The sequence below is a fragment of the Sceloporus occidentalis genome, unplaced genomic scaffold, assembly GCF_023333645.1.
Source record: "Sceloporus occidentalis isolate IW3139 unplaced genomic scaffold, rSceOcc1.0.p SCAF_10, whole genome shotgun sequence".
Lineage (NCBI taxonomy): Eukaryota > Metazoa > Chordata > Lepidosauria > Squamata > Phrynosomatidae > Sceloporus > Sceloporus occidentalis.
Window position 1 is genome coordinate 27,666,273 of NW_028316990.1, and position 15,266 is coordinate 27,681,538.

Consider the following 15,266-nt stretch of genomic DNA (forward strand, 5'->3'; position numbering starts at 1 on the left):
TTACAGTTTTAAATGTTGTATTTTTAATGTTTTATACTGTTTCAGCTTAGACTGTTTTAAATTTGTTAGCCGCTGTGTATTTGAAGGAAGGCGGGATTAATAATAATATAATAATTAATAATATAATGATTATTATATTATTAATTTATATTAATAATTTAATTTAATATAAATTATATTAATAATAATTTATAATAACAACAACAACAACAACAACAACAATCTAGAGCGGAAGTGTTTCCTCCCGGGCGATTTATGAGTGGAGCGGAAGTCCCCCTCCGGACAGGAAGTGGTGCTGGTCGGACGTTTTTAAATGGGAATGACCGCGCTCAGCGTTCTGGAAGGAGCCCCTGCTGCTGCTTCCTAAAAGAGGTGAGGCGATTTAGAGCTCCAAAGCCCACTGCGGGCAGAGAGTCCACTCAACGCTAGGGATCCTGGGAGTTGTAGTCTATTGTGGCAGCAGCAGCAGCAGCAGCGCTCTCTGAGAAAGAAGGCTGAGTGATGCTGCCTTGGAGCTGTCTCTGCACTTGAGGGTCTTCTGTGGTTCCTTCATGGGTCCAGAACAATAGGAATTGTCCAGTTTGGGACCACTTGGGACCCTGGCTCAATGCTAGGGAATTCTGGGAACATTATTATTATTATCCATGACTGACTCCCTCCCATTTTAATTTAATCTAGATCCAAACACACTGCAGAAATAATCCAGTTTGGGACTGCTTTGACTGCCCTGGGAGTTATTTCTGACTATATCATAGAATCCTAGAGTTGGAAGAGATCCCAAGAAGGGCCCTGATCCAGTCCAAGCCCATTCTGCCATGCAGGAACTCTCAATCGAAGCATCCCCATTGACAGAGGGCCATCCAGCCTCTGCTTAAAGACCTCCGAGGAAAGAGACTCCACTGCGCTCCAAGGGAGTTTGTTGGTTAATGACATTTTTATATTCAACCTTTCTCCGTGAAGCTCAGGTAGATGTTGTTGTTGCAACAACTCTGAATTAGATTACCCTCGGAGGTGGATGAGGCTGGGTTTGTAGTCAAGTGGATGTTTGAATCTGGGTCTCCCTGATCCTGTTGCCAACACTGACCACTACACTGCTCTGTTGTCATTCCTCAGACAGCCATGGGTCGCCGCTATAAAGTTTACCGGCCAATTGCTGCTATGGCTAAGAAGATCCGTGAGTATCGGGCCTTGAAGAATCGTCCTCGGGACTCCCAGCGCTATGCCCTGGACTACGAGACGATGACCCGTCCCTTCACAGGCAAACGGTTGCCTGTTTTGGCCTGGGAGGATGTGAGAAATGAGGAACGGCTCTTTAGCCTCTTGAGCCAATTGCACCACTTTGGCGTCGGGCGCATGGTCACACGTAAATCCTGGCTGTGGAAGTATGATGAGCCTTGTTACTGGACCATTACCAAAGTGAAGGTAGATTATACAGCCGAGGTGAGTGGTTTCTTTGGCAGGTAATGGGAAGAAATGGGGATTGGGTTTTCCACTGCTTCCATCTTCGTCTTCTGATTTGTTTGGATGTGAATTCCCCTGCCACATGAGGAACCTTTTTGTTGGCCTAGTGGAGTATGAATTAGAAGCGATGATAAATGTGGCTTGTTGTAATCGTGCTCTTTGTGGTTTATGGACACATTTTACTTCCACTTATAGTTAAGCAGAGTACAAAACAGTAGATGTAGAATCACAGTAATGGAAAGTAGTGGCATTTCTTGAGGAATTCAAACTACCTATACCCCTTTCTAGGATGCTCCTTTGATGATAGGTGTTAATATCTATCTATATTAATGAATCAAGGAGAAACAATTTGACAGGATTTGACTGATAGTGGCAGTAATATATAGTAGTCATATGCAAACTGAATTCCTTCTTTGTGGAGGATTTAATAACTGATGGTCAAGCATTAAGATCTGCCTGTTCTGGCAAACTGCAGCCTATACTAAATTAAGAATAAATAATTTCAGCTATGTAAAATTCAATTCATTTTTGAATTCATGCAGTTCATTTTTTGAGAGGGATGAAACTGTCATGTGGAAATTACAGATGCTCAAGAAAATAACTACTTTTATAGTGTGTGAGAGAACAGAAGTATTTCTCATACTTTCCTTAACTGCAGTCTGAAATTATAATAAAATTGATGATTTTGCCATCTTACAGTGCATTCCTTTGTATGCTTACCTAGAAGTTGTCTCACAGTTTTCATGTTCCCACATAAGCATGCAAAAGGTCACAGCCTGCGAATCTACAACATAGTTACACAAGATTGCATGTTCCCTGCTCATTCTCACACGTTACTGCCTTCCCTCCAAAAATGTGTCAAGAGGCTGCTGCACCAGATTTGTCACTTCAGATGTTGCTGGACTGTGACACAAGGTTGTCCACAATGACTTTGACCTTGCTAGGAATCAGGGAAATGTTTGTTTTCTCCCCCTTCCCTCTTGAACTGAGTTCTTATGTATTCTGTTACAGAATATGGATCATGGAAAAGCCTGGGGATACTTGACATTCAGAGGTAAGGAAAGGCTTGCAGTAAGAGAAGAGTTAATGCAAAGATTTAGTGTGGGCTAGAGGTTGCTTACTGTATTTTCAGCTCAATATGGGCTTGCTATTGGGTTAGAATTATGGTGCCTTTCAGATTTTTAGGACTATAGTCCCCACCAGTCCCAGCCCACATGGCTGGACTGTGTATTATGGGATCTGTAATCCCATCTAAAAGTTTCTAGTTTGCCTATCCGTAGCCATAAACTGTGCCATAAACCTCAGTATACTTACCTATCATTATGCTCAAAATATCCTTTAAGCAAAATCTGGCTATCTAAATTTGGAGTGTGTCCAAAGGAGGGCGACTAAAATGATGAAAGGTCTGGAAACCATGTCCTATGAGGAACAACTTAGGGAGTTGGGGGTGTTTAGCCTGGAGAAGAGAAGGTTAAGAGGTGATATGATAGCCCTATTTTAATATTTGAAGGGATATCACATTGATGAGGGAGCAAGCTTGTTTTCTGCTGCTCCAGAGACTAGGACCCGGAGCAATGGATGCAAGCTCCAGGAAAAGAGATTCCACCTCAACATTAGGAGGAACTTTCTGGCAGTGAGGGTTGTTCGACAGTGGAACAAACTCCCTTGGAGTGTAGTGGAGTCTCCTTCCTTAGAGGTCTTCAAACAGAGGCTGGGTGGCCATCTTTTGGGGATGCTTTGGTTGTGATTTCCTGCATGGCAGGGGGTTGGACTGGATGGCCCTTGTGGTCTCTTCCAACTCTATGATTCTATGGTTTGACTCAACTCTTTTTCTTGTTCTTTTTAAAAAATATGTATTATTTCACTCTAGAGTTGAAGTGAAGAAGAAATGAAATTACAAAAAAAGAATAATCATATTCTCTTTTTAAAGAAAAAAATATTGCTGCTAGTGTATAATAAATGACATCCACTTCTCAGTTATTATTACTGGTTAATGCATCCCATTTGTGCTCCATATATAGCTTATTTTTCATCCATTTCACTGATCACAAGATATGAATGGTTATTGGAATCTTATTCAGCAATCCCTCTAGTTTCTGAGATTTAAATGGTGTTGTCTGTATTTTTTCACCTGTGAGAGCTAGAAATTTGCTTCAGAAATAAGAAACCTAAGATTTTGTTGCCAATAGTTCATACTGCATTAATCTTGTGCTCCTGTGGAACGACATTAAACAGAAGGGGCAGAAGCCTATGCAGATCAAGTTGGAAATGAACCATAAGGGACATGGTAGAACATGATAGAATTTATTAATGTGTAGATATATCTGGAGAGCCAACATGGTGTAGTTTGAGTGTTGGTATACAAATCTGGAGACCATGGTTTGAGTCCATAGAGTTTATCAAACGGGAGGAATTTCTCTTAAATTCAAATGAAAAGAAAGTGGGGCCAGAACACATTAACTTAAAGTTGCTAGTTTAGCGCAATTATGTGAATGCGCATTGCGTTCGAACTGGCTTCCCATTGCCCAAGAATAGCATGCCATTGCCTGAATTTGCGTGTGGCAGTCTATCACGCAATAACGTGAAACCACATGATTGCGTTCGGGTTGACTTCCCATTGCCCAAATTTGTGTGTAGTGGGTTATCACGCAATAACGTTAAACCCCATGATTGCATTCAGATTGCCATCGGATTATACTTCCAATTTACCTTGTCTGATAAACTCCCCATGAAATCCACTGAGTAGCCTTGGGCAAGTCCCCTTCTCTCAGCCTCAGAGGATGGCAGTGGCATACCCTCTGTGAAGAAAAGTGCCAAGAAAACCCCTTAGAGTTGCCAGAAGTCAGAAACAACTTGAAGGCACTCAAGAAGAAGAAAGGGAAGGGTTGAGCCTAGGGTTGTGTTTAGGTATTCTTGTGCTACCTGACAGCTGTAGAGATAGATATTTGGTAAGCAGTTCAGTCTTAACTCTCCTGCTCCTCTTCATACCATGCAAGACACACATAAGCTATTTCCACACATCATAATAACCCATGGTTTATGTTCATCGGTCTTTGTTACTTAAGCCACAAATTGAACATATACAAGAAAGCAAGCAGCAGCTTTTCTGTTGTGCCCTTTTTGTGAGCTCGCATTTTAGAGTGGGCCAACCATGATTGTGGGTTGAAGCAACATGGTCATCTATGAGTGGATTCATGGATTCAGATTGTGGGTTGTAGCTTGTTTGGAGAGGTAGAGTCATAGATCACAACAGGACAGATTTCAGCAAACTGTGCCATAGCTTGTATTGTGCAAATGCAGTCACAGTGCGCCCTTGCTTTATGCGGGGATCCGTTCCGGACTCCCCCCCCCCCGCGTAAAGCAAATAGTGCGTACGCTCGAGCCCCATTGATGATAATGGGGCTTGTGCACGAGGCGCATGCACCATTTTCTTTCTGTTGCGCGGCTTTTAGCGTAAGCATATGATGCAGGCGCACTGTAGAATGTGTAATTCATATATAGCCCCTTTACTCTTGTCAATTTCTTCTTTAGGCAAGACAGAAAAAGAAGTAAAAGAAATCAGCAAGGTTATGTATCACGATTGGCGCATGGTACCAAAACACGAGGAGGAGGCCTTTAAGAAATTTACACCAGTGGTGGTGGAAACCATTCGTTATGTCCTTTATCCACCATTGCTACGGGCCATGATACTGGCACAGAAGCAGAAAGAAGGTAAATTGAGTACAGAAGAGCCCATGATTGATCTAATGCGACGGCGTTCCTTCCTAAAGGATCACTTCAAAAATACTAAGCAGCAAACTGAAGGGACACCAGTTTGAAGATCTTAAGACTGTGTGCTTGTTTTCTTTGTTCAAAAAAGCGACCCTTGGAAGGTAGTTCAGTATGTTTCACAGAGAATATATTATGATAAACGTGAGTTCAGAAAGATGTTAATAAATATTTTAAAGATCCTCACTTGTCTAGATCTGTACCTGTGGCACCTAAGCATTTTTGCTTCAATCTATGACCAGGGCTTGCCACTAGACATCAGCAATAATGACATTTCAAGGTCCTTAGGTTTGTTTAGTGTAATGATCAGCAGTTGGTTGCAAATCAGTTTGGTCTGCATTTAATGTGTTTTTTAAAGTTTCATCTTCAAATATATCTGCCAAGAGAATTACTTTTGTGCCCATTATTGGCAACTGTTTCTTGTATTTATTTTATTCTATTTTTGAGAATGTTGAGCAAAAGCATCTGGTCTTCAGAGAGATTTTATTGACTGTCTCTGTTTTTCTAGCACTTTCAACTAGTTTGGATAAACCAATCCTAGTTTCTTAAACTGTGGAACTTTGGAAACTACTGTTTTCATTGTTCAGCCTATGCAGTGTGTTGCTTATATATCCAAACTGATATTGTCTTCTCAGGAAGGAACTACAGTTGGCCCTTCTTATACATGGATTTTTAATAGACAGATTCAAGCATCCACGGTTTAAAAATGTTTAAAAAAGTATAAATTTCAAATATCCACCCTTGATTTTCCATTTTTATAAGGGATACCATTTTGCTCTTTCATTATATTTAATGGGACTTGAGCATCCACGGATTTTGTTATCCACGAAGGATCTTGGAACCAAACCCCTGCGTATAACAAGGGTCCACTGTATAGTACACTGGGGAACCCCAAGGTTTTTGGAAGTTAACAAACATCTGTAGGAACAAGAACTTTTATGTTGCACAGGAATGAAGGTGAAGAGGATCTGTATAAGTATATGTATAAGTCTAAAAAGTTTAATTAAAAATGGACCAAAAAACTTGGGTCAACTTATCCACCAGTTAGCGTAAGTACTGTACTTGAACTCTTATCGAAAAGGAATCATCCCGAAAGGAGAGAACTTAGTTGGTCCTAGGAGCACCTGAAAGAAACACCAACCCTCTCTCTGCTGTGATGCAGTTTCTTACCTACGTACTTGAATACCTGTGCAGTGAAATGAGGTTAGTGGCAGCTCTTTGGCGCTTCCCTTCAAAGAAGCTCCAAAAGGAATCGGGTTTAGAAGGATTTGAATAAGACATTTCTTAAGGTTTGCCAGTTTTTCTGGATTAAAGGCTACAATAATTGCTAACGGAGTTACCGTTTTCTTTGCTTTGTCTTTTCATCTTATTTGACCTGTGCACATTGTCTTAGCTCTTCCTGTACCTGGTTGCCTCCCCATGCATTGCACAGCCACACAGTTTATCATGCTTCCCTGTTTGTCCAGCCAGCCTTTAGGGTGAGCAATAACAGTTATGCCTGGCAGAATTATGTAAGTTCCTTAACATTGTTTTCTTTTGCTTAGTGCTTTATATCCTGTTATATGTCTCTAAGTTTTACTCTTGGGCCTCAAACTGCCAACCTTCTGATAATCCGATCATCAGAATTGGCTCTTAACCACTAAGCCACCGCATCCCTACATTAAAGATGTTTGCTTATAAAACTAGAAGCAATGTGTTTGAGAGCCACAAGGTGGCAGACATTATACATCCTTTCTTTGTCAGAGTTAAGCCTGATCATATATCGTTTCTGACATAACCCAACAAAATATGTAAATTGAACAAGCATAACTTTGCAGCAGGTACAGACGTTATCATCTTCCCTCAACCTCCCATAACCAGCTTATGGCTCAGAGGCCATCTTCTTCGCTGTGAGACTCACAATTCAGCTGGTGTATAATAAGGAAGCAAGAATGATTTCATATGCTCTAAAATTATATTTAAAAAACAGAACTCCCCCACTCTCTTTTTTATGAATTTGCAATGACTGCATCATTATTAAAGCCACAGATCCAACATTACCTTTCCCCTCTATGCTCACAGTAATACATCAAAATGGCAGAACTACAAGAGGTTCAGCTCTGGCAAACATGGCTGCTACAACTCCTCATAAAACAGACTGCAGGTGATGTTAGAGGTATAATTTGCTTCCAGTGGCATCACTAGAGTTGGTTTCAACCTCCCCTCCACTGACCCCTTCACCACACAGAATCCTTACCATAGCACACCATACAGAATCCCTAATAATGCTTTTTGTACTAATGTTACCCACAAATTGTAATTTCTCTATATCACTGAATGTCATGGCAGTAGTTGTGACATAAACATCTGTTGTTGTTGTTTACTGCCCTCAAGTCGACCAGGACTCATGGTGACCCCATGGATAAGACATCTCCAGGACCTGCCATCTTCCACTACTCTGCTTAGAACCTGTAGTTTCAGGCCCATGGCCTCCCTGATTAAGTCTATCTGTCTTGCATGTCATCATCTTCTCTTTCTACTACCTTCTCCTTTTCCCAGCATTATGGTCTTTTCTAGTGAGTCATGGCCAAAGTACGACAGGCTCAGCTTCATAATCTTGGCTTCAGAGAGAGTTCAGGCATAATCTGATCAAGGACCCATTTGTTTCCTTTTTTTTGTCCATCCACAGTATTCTCAGTATCATGCCTCTGCTAAGCAAGTTCTCCCCTCACCAATAAACAAGCTCTGGAGTATTTCTCTGGATTTATTGAAGAAAAGGAGGCATAGAATAACAGACACGAATGACTTGGGAATATTGTCAGCTCTGAAGTACACTGAATGGCACACATCTTTATACAGTTCTTTTGGGGGTCCCACCCCCGCAGTCACACAACAGCTGTCATTGGTCAGTTTAATTCAGAAGGTCCCACTCAGACAACTTTTCCGCCACATTCCCACCACCATGTTTTTGTACTAGAATAGGACTCAGAGCAATGGATGCAAGCTCCAGAAAAAGACATTCCACCTCAACATTAAGAGGAACATCTACAGTAAGGGCTGTTCGACAGTGGAACACACTCCTTCCTCAGAGTGTAGTGGAGTCTCCTTCTTTGGAGGTCTTTAAACAGAGGCTGGATGGCCATCTGTCGGGGATGCTTTGATTATGAGTGCCTGCATGGCAGAATGGGGTTGGACTGGATGGTCCTTGCGATCTCTTCCAACTCTATGATTCTATGATTCTACTCTAATTCCCAAACATCATAGACTGGTTTCCCTTTTTTCAACCTTTCAAGACAGGATAGCATCCAAGATGGCCAGAACTATAATTATGTCTCTCTTCTCACTGCGATATCACCTCGCCTGGCTGTCTCGCAAATCATCCCCCTTTCCCAGGGTTTCACCCTGCCCTCGGTTGACTGTCATAGTGGCTTAGCACACATAATAATCCTTTTTCTTTTACAAACTCTATAAAGTAATCTAACATTGATTGGCTAATGATGCTTTGATTGTGAGGATGCTTTGATTGTGAGTTGCTACATGGCAGAATGGGGGTGGACTGGATGTCCCTTGTGGTCTCTTCCAACTCTATGATTCTATGAACTTTATCATAACGTGACCTTCAAGAGGAAATGCACATGGCTGGGGGTCGGAAGCAGCAATATTCACAGCCATAAAGTTACAGTGGTGCTTGTCACATGCCCTCAGTTCTGTGAATAGTTATTTAAAGGTCATCTGACTTTTTCCTGTGTTCCTAATTTTAGTTGAATTTCCTACACAACCAGGTGTAATATGTGATACTGTTATTGTTATTATAATGTGATGTTTTATTTGTATTTTAACAGAAGGAGGGAGGGTTAGGGGATTGAGATTACGTCACCACTGTTTTTGAATTATTTAAAGTTAACTGGTGCTACTCACACATACCCAAGTTTGTGTTTCTGATTAAGACCTGAGATTGTTCTTTGTAGGGTTTTCCCGCATCATTAAAATGTCATGGTCTTCTTTTATTATTATTTGTATTTTTACAAATGTTTTAAATGGGAAAATCTATACAATTAACATTAAAGGAAGCTATTTTAAATGGCTTCGTGTTTAATTAATAATTGAAACAGCTGTTTTAAATCTGTTAACTGCTCTTTGACACGACTTAATGTTTTTAATAAACATTGTAAGCTATTAATTTAAAAAATTCCCTCCTTACATTGTGGAGCTACTACTTTTTATTAGCTTTGGACTTTAGTTAATCCTTCTTGGAAGTGATTAAAGGCTTCCTTCTGGGAGAACATTAAACAGCAGATCTCCTCCTCTGAGTTGATTGACCATATTAGAACCTCATTTAAACTGAACAGTTTTTTTTAAACATTATAAAAAGTGTTTATCAAGTTAGGATCATAGAGTTGGAAGAGACCCCAAGAGCCCTGATCCAGTGCAACCCCACTCTGCCATGTAGGAACTCTCTGTCAAAGCATCCCCATTGGCAGATGGCCATCCAGCGTCTGTTTAAAGAAGGAAACTTCACCACTTTCTGAGTCAACTTTCTCTTCTCCAGGCTAAACATCCCCAGCTCCCTAAGTTGTTCCTCACAGAGCTTCATGGTTTCCAGACCCTTCCCTCATCTTCATTCAATAAAATTTTCAAAGGGTTTATTATTAACCACATACTATTACTGGTATTATTATTATTACTGTTATTATTAAATGCTGGTCTCCAGAATTTTAGCCCAACACTCAAACCACTATACCACACTGGCAGAAGTACAGACAATTTAGTCCAAAACATCTGAAGGGGAAGCAGGTTATTATGCTTTCTTGCTGTAGGCAATGGTGTTTTCTACTTATGCCTGCACTGAAAATGCCATGATGGGAGAGATCTTCATTAAACCCAGCCTGGCTTTGCAATGGCTGGCACTAGCATCCACTTCTTGACACATCCATACCATGTAAGATGCCTGTAGGAGGAGAGGTCAACATGGACTGGTCAGCACAGACTTTGAGACGTTTGCTTCTTGATACAAATACCTAGCTTGTGAGTGATAAATGTGAACAGAAATTGTTGCAGATCAGGCTGCTTTATCATTCTTGTGGAAAGCGAATGTGATGGATGGAGTCTTTTGGCAAAACAACTTCAAACATTGATTACCATGTGGAACATGGCCCTTGCCGAGTTCATCATTAAGCAATTCCAGGCATCTTTTAATATTCTTCATCTAGCTCTCTAACTTGTTTAATACTTAAAGAAGGCATTCATTTCTCTTCATCGCATTGAAAGCAGCAGGAGAAATACTGTATATACTCGACCTCATAGAATCATAGAGTTGGAAGAGACCGCGCGGGCCATCCAGTCCAACCCCCTGCCATGCAGGAAATCCAAATCAAAGCATCCCCAACAGATGGCCATCCAGGCTCTGCTTAAAGACCTCCAAGGAAGGAGACTCCACCAGACTCTGAGGGAGTGTGTTCCACTGTCAAACAGCCCTTACTGTCAGGAAGTTCTTCCTAATGTTGAGGTGGAATCTCTTTTCCTATAGCTTGCATCCATTGTTCCAGGTCCTGTTCTCTGGAGCAGCAGAGCTTGCTCCTCCTCAATATGACATCCTTTCAAATATTTAAACAGGGTTATCATATCAACCCTTAACCTTCTCTTCTCCAGGCTAAACATCCCCAGCTCCCTGAGTCGTTCCTCATAGGGCACGGTTTCCAGACCTTTCACCATTTTAGTCGCCCTCCTCTGGACATGCTCCAGTTTCTCAATGTCCTTTTTGAATTGTGGTGCCCAGAACTGGACACAATATTCCAGGTGGGGCCTGACCAGAGCAGAATACAGTGGCACTATTACTGCTCTTGATCTAGACAATATACTTTTATTGATGCAGCCTAAAATTGCATTGGCCTTTTTAGCTGCCACATCGCACTGTTGACTCATGTTCAACTTATCGTCTACTTGGACTCCTAGATCCCTTTCACATGTACTTTCATTCAGCCATGTGTCTCCCATCCTATATCTGTGCATTTCATTTTTCTGCCCAGTGCAGTACTTTACATTTCTCTGTGTTGAATTTCATTTTGTTAGCTTTGGCCCAGCTTTCTAGTCTATTCAGATCATTTTGAATGTTGATCCTGTCCTCTGGAGTATTAGCTATTCCTCCTAATTTGGTGTCATCTGCAAATTTGATAAGTATGCTCCCAATTCTGTCATCCAGGTCATTGATAAAGATGTTGAATAACACTGGGCCCAGGACAGAGCCCTGTGGGACCCCACTGGTCACTTCTCTCCAGGCTGAAAAAGAGCCATTGTTGAGCACCCTTTGGGTTCGGCCAGTCAACCAATTACAGATCCATGTAACAGTTACTTTGTCTAGCCCACATTTTACAAGCTTGTTTGCAAGAATGTCATGGGAAACCTTGTCAAAGGCCTTACTGAAATCAAGATATACTATATCCACAGCATTCCCTTCATCTACCAAGCTGGTAATTTTATCAAAGAAAGAGATCAGATTTGTCTGGCATGACTTGTTTCTCTGAAACCCGTGTTGACTTTTTGTGATTATGGCATTGCCTTCTAGATGTTCACAGACTCCTTGTTTAATGATCTGCTCCAGAATCTTTCCTGGTATTGATGTCAAACTAACTGAACGATAATTGTTGAGATCCTCTTTTTTCCCCTTTTTGAAGATGGGAACAACGTTTGCCCTCCTCCAGTCTGCTGGGATTTCTCCTGTTTTCCAGGAGTTTTCAAATATGATTGCCAATGGCTCCGATATTACATTTGCCAGTTCTTTTAATACCCTTGGATGTAGTTCATCTGGTCCTGGAGACTTATATTCATTTAGATTAACAAGGTATTCTTCTACTATCTCTTTACTTATTCTGTGCTGAAATTCCCCTATTCTGTCCTCTGCTCCATTATCCTCAGGTTGAACACCCTTTGCCTTTTCTGAGAAGACTGAGGCAAAGAAGATGTTGAGTAATTCTGCCTTTTCTCTGTCTTCTGTTAGCATTTTGCCATCTTCTCCACGCAGTGGCCCTACCGTTTCCTTCTTCTTCCTTTTGCTGCGGACATATCCAAAAAAGCCCTTTTTGTTGTTCTTAACCTCTCTAGCAAGCCTGAGTTCATTCTGCGCTTTAGCTTTTCTGACTTTACCCCTACACATGCCTGCTATTTCTTTGAATTCCTTTTTTGTGATTTCCCCCTTTTTCTATTTCTTATACATTTTCCGTTTCAAACTTAGTTCCGTTGAAAGTTCCTTAGTCATCCATCCTGGTTTCTTGAGACACCTCCCATTTTTCTTTCTCACTGGAACTGTTTGAAATTGTGCCTTCAGTATCTATTTTTTGAGAAACTCCCATCCGGCCTGAACTCCCTTCCCTTTTAGTATTTCTGACCACGGGATCACCCTCAATACTTCTCTAAGTTTACTGAAATCCGCTCTCCTATGCCTGGCTTCTCCTTTCCATTGTATAACAAACTCCAGGAGAACATGGTCACTTCCACCTAATGATCCCACCACTTGCACCCCATTAACCAAGTTATCCTTGTTGGTTAGGATCAGATCCAAAATAGCTGACCCCCTTGTTGCCTCTTCCACCTTTTGGACCATGAAATAGTCTTCTAGGCAAGTGAGGAATTTGCTAGACCTTGTGGATTTGGCTGAGTTTGACTTCCAACAAATATCAGGGTAGTTGAAGTCGCCCATCACTACTACATCTCTCTTTTCTGACTGTGTGGTCATCTGTTCTAGAAAGATATCATCCAATTCCTCAGTCTGACTTGGGGGTCTGTAGTAGACTCCCACTGTAACATCCTTGTTGTTTCCCTCCCCTTTGATTCTTATCCAGATGCTCTCCACCTCGCTTCCATGATTGATGTCCTGGATCTCTTCACTAGTGTAAATATTTCTGACATATAGTGCTATTCCTCCTCCTTTCCTGTTTGGCCTATTTCTCTTAAAAAGGTTATACCCCTCTATTTCCACATTCCAATCATGAGACTCATCCCACCAGGTTTCAGTGATGCCTATTATATCATATTTGCTTTGCTGTACTAGGAGTTCAAGTTCATCTTATTTCCCATGCTCTGTGCATTAGTGTAGAGGCATCGCAGACCATGGGTCCCATTTACTTGTTGCTTGTGCAAGTTTATTTGCCTCCCACTGTTGTGTCCTTGCACTTTTTTTCTTGTTTCCTCTATGTCTGTTTAACTATTTTCTCCAGCCCTTTCACCTTCCTTAATATTGTCTCCCTTCCCCACGGAACTCAGTTTAAAGCCCTCCTGATCAAGTTCTTGAGACTGTTGGCAAAAACATTTCTTCCAACTGGCGTGAGATGCAACCCGTCCATTGCAAGAAGTCCCTCCTCATGGAACCGCAGCCCATGATCAAAGAATCCAAATCGTTCTCGGCGGCACCATCTGCGAACCCGGTTGTTCACATCCGCTATTTTCCTCTCCCTTCCTGTACCGTGCCCTTCGACTGGCAGAAGAGACGAGATGACAACCTGTACATCCATTCCTTTCAGCTTCCTACCAAGCGCCTCGTAATCCCTTTTGATGTTCTGCAGGCTGTGTCTTGCAGCATCGTTGGTTCCCACATGGACCAAAAGGAAGGGGTATTGGTCAGTAGGCTTGACCAGTCTTGTCAGCCTCTCTGTCACATCACGGATCTTTGCCCCTGGAAGACAACACGCCTCTCGAGACATCTTGTCAGGCCTACAAATCACTGCTTCTGTACCCCTCAGCAAGGAGTCCCCCACTACGACCACACGCCTCCTACGAGGTTTAGCAGCGGCTGTTCCCTTGGGTGGGACTCTCAGGCTTGCCTGCTCTGTCCCTGAAGTCTGTCTATGCTGCTCTTCTTCATCCTCCTTGATAAGGGAAAGAGCTTCGAATCGATTCTCTAGCTGCAAGCTCCCCGAACAATCCCTTCTTGGCCTACTTCTCTGTGTGACATTCCTCCAGCTGTCTGCCTCCTGTGTACGTGAAGTGACCTCCTCGGCTCCAGCATCTTCCTCTGCGTGGTATTCGTTCAGGATTGTTAGTTCTGTTGTGTCCAGGAAATCCTCCTGCTCCCTAATATGCTGAAGTGTAGCTACTCTGGACTCCAACTGCTGCACTTTCTCCTCCAAGAGGGGTACCAACTTGCACTTGGGGCATGTGAAGTTCTCCACTTCTGTAGGCAAGAAGACAAACATCCCACAAGTGTTGCAGGTGACTGCCGTGGTTCCGTCAGTGTCCATACTGAAAAGTCTTAGGAAATTACTGGAACAGGACTGTGGGCTTCCTCCTGAAAAAAAAGTCCTCCAGAAAACACCAGCGTTAAGCCCCTGATGTTTCAACAATTTGTGGCAGTGAGCTCAATCAATTCTGCCTCTGCTGTAGAATTCCTCAGATGAAAAAAGATGAAATAAAAATGGAAATAAAATTTCGGCGTGCGGCTCTGGGAGGAGTAATAAAGAGCTAGTCTGCTAGCTCCACCCCTAGTGACTCACAGATGTGACTCACTGAAGATGTGACTACAAGCACATTCTTCAATGGCTTCCCAGCTACCTCTCTCCTCCTCCTCTCTGTAGCAGGAACTCATGTATAAGCCAAGGGCAGGTTTTGGGTCAAAAGTTATGGATTTTGATATGACCCGTGGATAAGTTGAGGGTAAAACTTAGGGAAATGTAAAAGATGAAGCAAAGGAAAATGATGGCAAAGAATTTACAAAATTGTGGCAGGCATAACAGGTTGCGCTCACACTAAAGGCTGGATGGATGAGAAAGTAGAGATGGTAGGTGCTTCTTTTAGGTGCTCCCAGGATGGACAAAGTGCTTGCCTTTTGGTTCTCTACTCAGACAAAGGAGGTGACTATCTATCTATCTATCTATCTATCTATCTATCTATCTATCTATCTATCTATCTGAGTTAAAGTACAGGACTTACATTGACCCATGGATAAGTTGACCCATGTTTTCTGGGTCAATTTTTTGACCAAAATTTCTAGACTTATACATGAGTATATACAGTATATAAAATATGCCTTCTCAACCTGGAACACCCTGAATGTTTTGGATTATAGCACT

General features: G+C 41.9%; 1 protein-coding gene across 1 annotated transcript; it reads left to right on the forward strand.

The window, feature by feature from the left end:
- Positions 1–289: 289 nt before the first annotated feature.
- LOC149306261 (small ribosomal subunit protein mS34-like) lies at positions 290–7,521 on the forward strand. Its single transcript, XM_089540959.1, has 4 exons — positions 290–372; positions 1,114–1,440; positions 2,473–2,515; positions 4,993–7,521. Exons 2-4 carry the CDS (start codon positions 1,120–1,122, stop codon positions 5,277–5,279), a joined length of 651 nt encoding a protein of 216 aa, XP_089397085.1. The 5' UTR covers positions 290–372; positions 1,114–1,119; the 3' UTR covers positions 5,280–7,521.
- The last annotated feature ends 7,745 nt before the right edge of the window (positions 7,522–15,266 follow it).